The sequence below is a fragment of the Puma concolor genome, chromosome B1, assembly GCF_028749965.1.
Source record: "Puma concolor isolate L17-30 chromosome B1, mPumCon1.1.hap2, whole genome shotgun sequence".
Lineage (NCBI taxonomy): Eukaryota > Metazoa > Chordata > Mammalia > Carnivora > Felidae > Puma > Puma concolor.
The window spans coordinates 65,395,503-65,407,571 of record NC_141670.1 but is presented as its reverse complement, the minus strand read 5'-3'; the positions used below and the strand labels follow the sequence as shown (position 1 = coordinate 65,407,571).

Below are 12,069 nucleotides of genomic sequence, written 5' to 3'. Positions count from 1 at the left end.
AGAGTAACCAGCAAAGAACTCTACATACCATAAGAAAAGAGAAACTAAGCCTAATAAGTAAAAATCTAGGAAACAACTACTTTTGAGAATTAATCTCAAATCTCTCCACTTTTCTGTATCCCAACCGATACCACTCTAGTTCAGGCCTCCATTTAGTTCGTTCAGAATTATTGCAACCTGACTTCTTTTTAAAACAAATGTTTTTAATGTTTATTTATTTCTGAGACAGAGAGAGACAGAACATGAGTGGGGGAGGGGCAGAGAGCGAGGTAGACACAGAATCTGAAGCAGGCTTCAGGCTCTGAGCTGTCAGCACAGAGCCTGATGCGGGGCTCAAACTTCCAAACCCTGAGATCATGACCTGAGCCGAAGTCGGTCACTCAACCAACTGAGCCACCCAGGCGCTCAGCAACCTGACTTCTAACTAGATTCTTTCCTCTAGGCTTATTTGAAAGGAATGAATTTTTCTCTTTTCTTGTTATGAAGTATTATTTTTATTTTTCTGTTTACAATTTTTTTAATGTTTATTTTTGAGAGAAAGAGACAGAGATACAGTGTGAGTGGGGGAGGGGCAGAGAGAGGGAGACACAGAATCTGAAGCAGGCTCCAGGCTCTAAGCTGTCAGCACAGAGCCCAATGTGGGGTTTGAACTCATGAACTGCAAGATCATGACCTGAGCCGAAGTTGAGACGCTTAACTGACTGGTCAACTAGGTGCCCTTGAAGTATTCTTTATTTTTTAAAATCAGCTTTGAAGTATAAATAACATTCAGTAAAATAGCCATATCTTCATTGTACAGATTTGAGTTTTTGACAGTACATTGGTGTAATCACCATGATTAGTGTATATGCATTTTCATTCTTCCAGAGGATTCCCTTGTGTATTGCTCAGCCCATCCTCACCCTGTACCCTAGACTTGGGGAACCATTGATTTGCTCTTTATTTTGATGGGTGAGATTTGTCTTTCCTATTGTTTCATATAAATGAAATGATTGTAATTTTTTGTGCCAGCTATTGTTTATCAAATTTTCCCATGTAATTTCATATATTGTCTTTCTTTTTTATTACTGAGTAGTATTCCATTGTTTGGAAATGCAGTTTGTTTATTCATTCACCTTTTGGTGTTCATTTGGATTATTTACAGTACTGGGCTATTATCAGGTTCTGCAAAGTACGGGTCCAGCGATCTGTTTTTATTAAAAAGTTTTATTGGAAAACAGCTGTGCCCATTCCTTTTGTATTATTTGTGGCTGCTTTCAGGCTAAAATGGCAGAAATAAGTAGTTGTGACAGAAACTGACCACATGGCCCACAGAGCCTAACCTGTTATTCTCTGGCCATTTAAGAAAAAATTTGCCAGCCTCTGATATTATAAATAAAGCTGCCATGAACATTCATGTACAGTGTTTGGGCATTTGTTTTCATTTTTCTTTCAGTTCCTAGAACTGGAATTTCTGGGTCATGTGGTGAACGTATGTTAAAGTATATAAGAAATTAAGTTTATATGAAATAAGTTATAAGAACTGCTGGTCATATTATAGGTATCACGTTTAAGTGTGTAAGAAATTGCTTTTTCCAAAGTGATAGTATTTTATATTTTCACCACCAGTGTGTAAGAGTTACATTCTCTCCATATCCTCTTACACATGTTGTATTATCAGTTTTTTAAAAATATTTTAACCATTCTGGTAGTTGTATAATAGTATCCCAGTATGATTTAATTTTGTACGTATTGATGACTAGATGATATTAAGTATCTTTTTATGTGATTGTTGGTCATTTGTCTTTGATTTGATTAAAAATCTGTTAAAATCTTTGGCCCTCTTTGGTATTGGGTTGTTTTCCTTTGTTAGTTTTTTGTATTATGTATATTTTAATCTGTTCTGTGCCTAAAGTTTTTTTAATGTTTATTTATTTATTTTGAGAGAGAGAGAGAGAATACGTGAGTGGGGGAGGGTCAGAGAGAGAGCTGGAGCTGGGAAGGGGCAGAGAGAGAGAGAGAGAGAGAGAGAGAGAGAGAGAGCGCCTGTGTGCGCATGCACACGAGTGAGGGAGAGAGAATCCCAAGCAGGCTCCACACTGTCAGCACAGAGCCTGGCATGGGTGTTCAAACTCAGGTACTGTGAGATCATGACCTGAGCTGCAATCAAGAATTAGATGCTCAACCTACTGAGCCACCCCAGGTGCCCTTGTACTTAAATTTTTTTTTTTTTTTTTGAAAAAAGGCTTCATTTTATTTCTCCAATTTTCTCATTGTTTAAAGTGGGAGGATAAATCCGGTCTGCTTTGTTAGGGCAGGGACAGTAGTTTTTTGCTCATTGCTGTATCTCTGGTGGGTAGCACAAAATGTGGCAAAAACTAGCTATCCAAAGGTCTCATCTGAATGAATTAGTATTTAGAATACCAACAATCGTGGGATCACGTATTACCCATACTGTTTTCTGAGAATAGATGAGTTCTTTGTTATAATTCTTTGCAAATTATGAAAAGTAAACATTCTGTTTTATTCTTGTTGAAGTTTAAAAGGTGACAGTAAGGCATTTTAGCCTTGGTGCCTGCATTCCATCTTCTAGAAGGTATTCATTATTACTCTTTTGTGCACAAGTATTATCCACCTGAACATTCGTAATCCAATCAAGCCTTTTTTTGTGTGTTTTCAAAGGTGATTTGTTCTATAGGTGTCCTTTGGTCGTTAGTCATTGAAGAGCTAAAGAAAAGTTTCTAGTAACATTGTGTTCCAGCGTTTTAAAAGAAGAGCATGATGTTCAGTGTTTTTGCACTATCAGAATTAATTTCATATGTATCAAAGAATGATCCTTGAATTAAGGTTCTGTGGGCAGTTTTTTTGTTTGTTTTTGACAGATTTTTAAAACTTGCTTTGGAAATTTTCTAACACATTATGCACCTTTTTTCCCCCAAGATTGAAGAATGAAAAGGCATTGCGTCTCAACCTTATTGGTAAGTAGATTTACTTATTTGACACTCTGGCTAGAGGATAGTGAAATTCTGCTATATGCCTACTTTTTTGATTCTTCTAGGCAAATACTATTTTTATCTAAGTGAATTTTTTTTTACCAGATTTAATTAAAACCCAACAAAGTAAAATCAATCATTAGCTCTTAGAAAGCGTTAATAATATCTACTCAGTTTTTTCAGAAACTATTTGGTTTATGTTTACCTACCTATATCTATCTATCTCAGAAGTTTAATTCTACTCCCTAATGATTAGAATTAGGAAGGATTATGGCCTGAGTATTTTGGAAACAGCAGCTTATATTTAATGATGTGGATACTGATGTGGATACGCGCATCCTCAGTCTGTATCGCAGTGTCATAATCTTTTTTTTTTGGTCATATTTATTGCCAGTAAATTTTTACTTATTAGCCTGACTTAAAAATAGTGACCCTTAGGCTTTATTTGAACACTTCTCTCCAATGCTTTCTCAGTTAATAGAATAGTATTTCTAAGTAGGTCATCCATATCTGGGGTAGGGTCATTTCTTGATCTGTAATTTTGAGAAATCTAACTGAATATGACCCTGATCGTCAGATTTAGGGTGAGGTTTGTTAGCTCGTTGATAATGTTGGTCACTTTTTGCACAGTGTCTGGCAGCTCTTGTATGGTTAATATATTTACTGACTTTGAGGCCCTGGACAGGTTACTTATTCTCATCTGTGAGTAGGGATAATAATGTACTGATCCTCATAGGATTGTAAAGCTCTTGACATAGAGCCTGATGCTTATTAAATGTTCAACAACGACCATCTTCACCATTAATCTAATTAGGTTTGTTTCATTATTTTAGAAAAGTTCTGTCCTTTGCTTTTGAAATACTTACAACTTCATGTTCTGTTATTCTTTTAAAAAAAGAATTTTTCATTCTTACTGGACAAGAAATACACAGAAAAGCATCTCTTCCACCCCTGTCTCTTCCCCAAATTAAAATGTGACAATCTGATTTCTGACAGACTGGTTTAATTAGCTTTGAGCCCACACAAGCCTTTGTATTTAACATTGAAATAAATTTTGATACTATTTTAAACACAGTGATGTTGAAAATTATAATGAATACTCATTGCATAAGTGATAACTTACGGTGTTGAATGATCTTGGTACCTGTTGTTACAGGTGAAAAACTCCAGTGGTTTCAAAGTCATCTTGATCCCCAAAAAGCAGGATATTCAAAGAAAGATGCTTGTGAATTAATTGAAAGGTAAACACTGGGCATGTTATGAGCAAAAGGTCAGAAAAGAGGGACTTGTTCAACCTGGTTCTTCAAGAGACAGAGTTCTATTCTGGATTTATAGAGGAGTAAACGGACTTTGTTATCTGAAAGGCTTTAAGATTCACACCCTGGCTTAGCTACTCTAGTAGGTTTGTAACCTTTCTGAGTGTGGGTGTGTTAGTTAACCCACCCAGTTAGTTCTTGGGGGTCAGGAAAGGCTTCCTAATGGAAATATTGTCTAAACTGACACCTGAAGAGTAAGAGTTAGCAGGTTGAGGTAAGTTAGCTGAAGAGCCTTTAGGCAGAGAGAATCACAGGTAAGAGTGACATATGTAGTGATCTGCCAGACATTTGTTAACAGGTTCAAAGAGGGCATTGTGACAAGTACAGCTAATTAAGGACCTCAAGTATCATTGTAAGTTTGGACTTTATCGAAGGACATTGGGAGCCACAGGAAGCTTTTTACAGCAGGCACCTGAGATGGTCATATTTAAACTTTAGAAATATCACAGTAGTGAGAATGAGGATGGATAGCCTGAAGGGGCATGGTTTTGGCCAGGACACTGTTGAGAGGCTCATGAAGCAATCCAGGCAAGAGATGATGGTGGTCTCTGCATCATTAGTAGCAGTATGGTGAAGAGAAATGAAGACTGGAGAAATTAAAGAAGGTAGAAAGTCTCGCTCTTTAGTGAAAACTTAGATGTGGCATAAAAGGGAGAGAGTAGCATCAAGGAGGACACGTACATTGTTCACTTGGCCAACTGGGTGGATGGCTATACTGTTTCCTGAGGTAGAGAGCCAGAGATGGAACAGGTTTGGTGGGGGATGAGGGGGACTGGGGTGAACATAAGTTCACTTTTGATGTGTTAAGCCTCCATGGGACATCCAAATGGAGATGTCCAGGAGGTGGTTGAATATGAGGATCTGGAGTTTAGCAGATACTTGGAATAGCAGGCAGTGATTTGGTTGCTGAAATTTCAGAAATGGTTGGGTTATCCAGGAAAGGTCTGAAGTCTGAGGACTCGAGGAACTCAGGAGAATACAAAAATTTCAAGGACGGGTGAAGCCTGGGGTTTATATTTTAAATGAAGTAATGTCAGCCAAATGTACAGACTTGTAATTCAGGTTGCTTTCTCATTTCTCAGGTATTTAAATCGATTCAGCAGTGAACTAGAGCAGATTGAATTACATAACAGCATCAAAGACAGGCAGGGAAGGCGGCACTGTTCCCGGGAGACAGTCATCAAGCAGACAATGGAGCGTGAGCGGCAGCAGTATGAAGGATATGGTCTTGGTGTGTTTTCTGTGATTTTATTTTTTTCTCTCTAAAATACATAGCCATATCAGATTTGTAATTCATTTCAAATGCTTAATTTTAAAAATTCTGTTTATTTAGTTTTGAATTTCTTCCTCTGATTTCCTTTCTTTTGTGAGTATATCAATTTTTTACTTCATTTTTTCCTTACATTCTCAAAACTGTCACTTGTGACAGTGACATCGTATCTTTCTACTGTGACAATAAAGCTTTCCTCTCCCTCTGGCACATACCTAATTTGCTTTATTGTGGAGTTATTACTTGCCCGTCTCCAACTACATCTGTGTTCCTTTAGAGTGGGTGCTGTGCCCTCCCCGTCTTTGTAATTCTTACAGGACCAACCTTTATGGGTTGTAGTCATACTTGAAAAACTGTAAAATCAAACATTCATTCATTCATTGTGGCATTTCTGTGTTACTAGTTTACTAACATTTTCAGAAGAAAAGCACTTAAGTGAGGGTACTTAAGGCTTGCAAGGCCCACAAACGGTGATGACACAGAGGCAACATGGCCTGCAGATGGCATTTGATTGACTTATTAATTGCCATTGTAGAAAAAAACCTGGTGATTGCACATGAAAAATGTAGATTTCTGGCTTCTTTTTAAAAAATGCAAATGGCCTGGCAGCATAATCCACTATAGTGGAGTAACAGCTGTCCCTTTTAGATTTGATCATATATTCTTAAGTTTGCCATGGTCCTGTACACATTCCTTCATTCACATTCCATTCCTAGCCATGTTATGATTGCATTTATGGTACATGGATTTACTTAAAAAGCATAGTATGAACGAAATAATAGCAAATTAAATTTTTAAATTTTGGTAATAATAACACTGAAACATGGGACCCTAAAGGAAGTATCTTGTGGATAACTGTTGTGTTGGTCCCAGCCTATTGATAGTGGTGCTGTCTGCTAGACATGCCTGAAGCACCCACCTGGGCGCCTGGTACTTGTGATGAGCCCCCATGGGCATTTCCCCAACCAGAGCCAGTGTTGTGGTAGTACCAGGTTTTGTGGTTCTTATTAGGATTGCATGTTGCACCTCAGTAACAACCATCAGGGGACTTTGGGAAAAAAAGATTACTCACAAGTCCTAGAGGGCCCACAGCACAACCCAGGACATACAGGGAGGACAAAGGTAGAGAGAGGGAGTGTGGACCTGGGGCTCTACCTTTATTAGGACCTAAGGTGAGGTGCCAAGGGTTTCACAGGTTCATTCTGTATTGCCAAATTAGAAACACAGCAGTGGGAGGGCGCGAGAAGGGAAAAGTGGGGTCACTCAAGTGTTTGGTTACCAGGGCTTTCTGAAAGGGAACTTTCACGGATGGGGGCGGCCTGGTTTCTCGTCTAGTTGTTTTGCTGTAGCTGTGTCATACAGTTGGCAAGACTTTTATTTGAGAAGGGTGTCTGTGATACGGATGTCTAGACAATCAAAAGCTTAACGTCAGGCACCTACACTATAGTAATGCTAGAAACCCTGAAGTAGTTGGTAGTTCCTCTTCATCATCTGTAAGAAGTGCGTTCCTAACTGAAAAAATAACAGAAAATAGTTTTAGAACTAGATAGATCTGATTTAAACCCTTACAGCTTACTATTAAACAGGACACGTTATTTAAATCCTCCCCTCCTGCGGCTTTGTTTTCTTCAGCTTAAACATTGCAATAAATAGCATACTTACTTCCACAGGTTGTTTAAAAGTTACATAAAGTTTGATTTATCAAAGTACCTGACACAGGAAGTTGAGGGAGAGCTTCAACTACTCCCTTTCATGGAGTTGTCACCATCAGACTATAAAATTTGTTTATGTTTGTAGTCTCCATTTTTCCTCATGTTCCATTTTCTTTGTAACCCACTTTAATTAGCTGTCGTTTCCACTCAACTAACAGTACTGGCAAATAGTTGCTATACTAGGCATTGATTCTCAGTCAACTTTTCTGCATCATTTGATACATATGATCAATCATTTCATTTTCTTGTCACACGTTTCATTTGGTAAAGAAGACCCTTTCCTACTTGTCTTTCTAGGTCACTGGCCGAGACTTTAGTGTCCTAAATTGACTCCTCTTCACAAACTAAATATTGGCCAAGGTCTCTATTTTGGGGGCCTCTTCTTTTTATCTGTCTATACCAATTCCTAATGGATTTCATTCTGTCTCGGTTTGAGATACTGTCTACGTGCCCATAATTTCAAAATTTGTATCTGTCAGTGCTAACTTGTCCCTAGAACTCCAGATTTGCATTATCAAAGATGGGTTTCTTAAAATCTCTACTTGAATGTCTTATAGGCATCTCAGACCTGACCTGTTCCAAAGCAAAGTCCAGCTTTTCTCCCAAAACTTTCTTCTCCCACGTGATCTGTATTTCCGGCAGCGGCATCAGTTGTTCAGGTCGGAAGCCCATGCATAGTCACTTTTACGCTCCGTCCACATCCTCAGCAAAAAACATTTTGCGTCTGATAAATTTTACTGCTACTGTCACCACCTCCCTAGTTCGAGCCACCATCGTTTCAGCTGTACCATTGTAACGGCCTCCCAGTTGGTCTCTGTGCTACTGCTCTTTCCTTCTAAAGTCTGTTCACCATGTAGCCAGCCCATTAATTAACAGGACGTGGCCAAGGTCAACATGTATTGGTGATTGAGTCAGCCCAAAAACTCAGATCCGGTGTTGTTTCAGGCGTGCCACAGTGCTGCTTCCAGTGTCAGGGAGTGCGTCTGGTGAATAAGTCACCTTCTTAAACTAAGCCCTTTATACTTCCAAAACTTGCTTTTCATATAGCATTACAGCAGTGCTTTGAAATTTTGTTTTGCTTTGGATGTTTTTGCTGTCACTTTTGTGTGTGAGATAATAAACAAGGAAACTGTAAAGTGTTGTAATTTAAAGAACATTGATTAATGGATGTAAATTATTTTCTTTCCTAGAGATTCCAGACATTGTAAATGCAGGTAATCTGAAAACTTTTAGGTAAGTCTGTCTCTTTTTATTACTCCTTGAAGCTGCATGTAAAATACACGAGACATAAACTTTCTTCCCTTATGAACCTAGAACTTTGAAGTTAGCTCTAATGAGCTAAAAAAAAAAAAAAACTCAAGGGTTTCTTTTAACTTTTTCTGTTTTATCAAAGTAAGGCTTTTCCTAACTTGTGTTTCTTTGAAACACCTGATCTACACCGAAATGATAGTGACATGGTGCTTTTATTTATTTTTAAAAGAAAATTTAGATACCTTAATATAATACCTAAAAGAACTTGTTCTCACTATTCTTCCCCAGTTCATACTTTTTAAAATATAACCTAATAGCAACAGACTTGATGGCTCAGAGTTCTTTCAGAAAGGATGCTTATTGGGAAGTGATCCCAGAGAAAAAGTTAAGTCATCAAGAACTAGTTAGTCTGGTAGTTGAACGATTGAGTTTTCTAGTGTAACAATAACATGTTTTTCGTTTCTGAAAATTACTGTGATTTACCACCATGTGTGAAAAGAAAAATCTTTTCTGACTGCATTTTGGAAATTTGCCAGGTATGATCTAGGTCCTACTTTTTATTTATTTATTAAAAAATTTTTTCATTTTTATTTATTTTTGAGAGAAAGAGAGACAAAATGTGAGCAGGGGAGGGACAGAGAGTGAGAGGGAGACACAGAATCCAAAACAGGCTCCAGGCTCTGAGCTGTCAGCACAGAGCCCCACATGGGTCTGGAACTCCTGAGCTGTGAGATCATGACTTGAACTGAAGTCGGACTCAACTGACTGAGCCACCCAGGTGTCTTAGTTCCTACCTTTTAGATTCTTGAAACCATATGGCCAGACTGAAGATTCAGGTTAGGGAGAATAAAAGAATGGAACAGAGCCTCCTTCTAACTTCTGCCTAATATTTTCCTGAATTGCATTTTGGAAGTTTTGGATATGTGGGAATCTGTGTACAGTTATAGCTATTGTAGGTTAATGAGAAGATGCAAGAAATATGGACAAAGCAGACCTCAGTTCTTGGGACTCTTTTTTTTCCTAATGCATTTATGTTGTTTGTTTCTAGTGCATTTGAATCTACTGTACATTCATAAACTTTGTTCTACTGCTTTTAGAGTTTTAAATACATTGACTGTTTCCCCATCTCACACCCCAGCAACCCTCTGTGTGTACTCTCTTTTGTTTAGGGAGTGGGATTTGGATCTGAAGAAATTGCCAACCATTAAAATGAGAAAAATTTGTGCTAATGATGCAGTTCCCAAGAAGTGCAAGAAGAAAACTATTATAACCGTAGACAAAGATTTAGGGGAATTGGAACTAAAAGATGAATCCAGTGACTCAGATGAGGAAATGACTGCAGTGGCCTAATTGTCCTTTATGTCAGTTGAAAGTAAATAAATGGAAAGCGTAGTTATATTTGAACTGATTATGGTAAATAACTGTCTACATACAAGAATTTGCCATGTAGCTTATCATCTTCCATGATGAAACTCCCATTTGCAGTTTCAAAAAGTGTTATGATTTTCACTTAAAAATAAGTGTTACTTTCCATTTACATTAAGTTGCTAAAATAGATATAGTGAAATAAAATAAAAGTACAATCTAAGATCCATTTAACATGATTTTCCTGGGCATAGGGAGTGATCCGAATAAGGAAAAAAAAATGTTTTAATTTTTTTCATGTTCACCTTGGATCACCTAATCTCAGATTGTGGGGTATGTACAGCAATGTGTTTTCTGAAAGGGTCCCGTGCATACTCCTTGAGTAGTGGTGATAACAAAATTGTCTTTCAGTAATAGTGTTTCACTAATCTTCCTCTTAAATTAAATCTATTTTCTTTCCTTGTAAGATAGGGAAAATGTGATATAGGATAAATACACACTGATGGATTGTACATTATTTTTATTATCTTTGAGCCAGAGTTTAATGGTAAAGAAAAAAATGGTGACTATTTTCGTAATGTTAGTCTCCCACACTGTAATTTGTTATCTTTTAACAAATAAGTGGTTGCAGGTTAACTCTTTTTGTTTGTATATTTCCTGCATGAAGGCTGATAGGTTTTATCTGTGGAAACAAAGATCAGAGCATCAGTTATTGCGATTGTGTTATTTATTCTTCTAAGTGATACACTGAATGACATATAATATAACTCAGTATTTCAAATATGAAAAACATGAATGTTAGAATGTTGTTCTTTATAGGACTTGTTAAATGCAGTTATCTTTTAGGCTGTTTTCTAAGGGATACAATGCAAGTGTCTGAGTATTTTCAAGAAAATAAATGTAAAAGGATGCTATAAGAGGTTTACTAGACATTAACTAAATCTTGTTAACAACTTATTTAAAATATTACAGCTTTTTTTACTATTGACAATTAAAAATAAAATATATTTCCATAATTTCACTTCTTAAAGTTCCAATTATTTCATTTTCAGTGTTTCAGTGTTTCAACTGATGCTGATTTGCTTTCTTTAGTAATCTTTGTAAGAGTATGGTTTTATGGTTAGAGAAGTTCCTGTCTCTTTAGTCACTGGAAAGTGTCCTTTTTTTTGGGGGGGGGGTTCATTTTTGTTTCAAAATGGCTATAAACACTGAATCTTTTTTTTTCTTTCAATATATGAAGTTTATTGTCAAATTGGTTTCCATACAACACCCAGTGCTCATCCCAAAAGGTGCCCTTCTCAATACCCATCACCAACCCTCCCCTCCCTCCCACCCCCCATCAACCCTCAGTTCTCAGTTTTTAAGAGTCTCTTATGCTTTGGCTCTCTCCCACTCTAACCTCTTTTTTTTTTTTTTTCCTTCCCCTCCTCCATGGGTTTCTGTTAAGTTTCTCAGGATCCACATAAGAGTGAAAACCTATGGTATCTGTCTTTCTCTGTATGGCTAATTTCACTTAGCATCACGCTCTCCAGTTCCATCCATGTTGCTACAAAGGGCCATATTTCATTCTTTCTCATTGGCACATAGTACTCCATTGTGTATATAAACCACAATTTCTTTATCCATTCATCAGTTGATGGACATTTAGGCTTTTTCCACAATTTGGCTATTGTTGAGAATGCTGCTATAAACATTGGGGTACAAGTGCCCCTATGCGTCAGTACTCCTGTATCCCTTGGGTAAATTCCTAGCAGTGCTATTGCTGGGTCATAGGGTAGGTCTATTTTTAATTTTTTGAGGAACCTCTACACTGTTTTCCAGAGTGGCTGCACCAATTTGCATTCCCACCAACAGTGCAAGAGGGTTCCTGTTTCTCCACATCCTCTCCGGCATCTATAGTCTCCTGATTTGTTCATTTTGGCCACTCTGACTGGTGTGAGGTGATATCTGAGTGTGGTTTGATTTGTAGTGAATCTTTTTTTAAATTATTTTTTGATGCAAAAAGGTGATTTTATTAAAGCACAGGGACAGGACCTGTGGGCAGAAAGAGCTGCCAAAACTGAATCTTAAAGAGAAGAGAAACTTTTATCTGGTCTGATATTTAAAAAGTCTTACTATTCTGTTAGATAAATAACTTATGAAAATGGCAGATTGTGCTCTCCCTTAAACATTTGTTCCTGGTT

General features: G+C 37.4%; 1 protein-coding gene across 1 annotated transcript in view; it reads left to right on the top strand.

Moving 5' to 3' along the window:
• TMA16 (translation machinery associated 16 homolog) overlaps positions 1–10,902 on the top strand; it is a 28,779-nt gene extending 17,877 nt beyond the window's left edge. Inside the window, exons 4-8 of the mRNA XM_086702949.1 lie at positions 2,920–2,957; positions 4,129–4,213; positions 5,371–5,519; positions 8,461–8,503; positions 9,691–10,902. Of these exons, the coding sequence (XP_086559075.1) occupies positions 2,920–2,957; positions 4,129–4,213; positions 5,371–5,519; positions 8,461–8,503; positions 9,691–9,871 (496 nt within the window). The 3' untranslated portion in view covers positions 9,872–10,902. The remainder of the gene's footprint in view (positions 1–2,919; positions 2,958–4,128; positions 4,214–5,370; positions 5,520–8,460; positions 8,504–9,690) is intronic.
• The last annotated feature ends 1,167 nt before the right edge of the window (positions 10,903–12,069 follow it).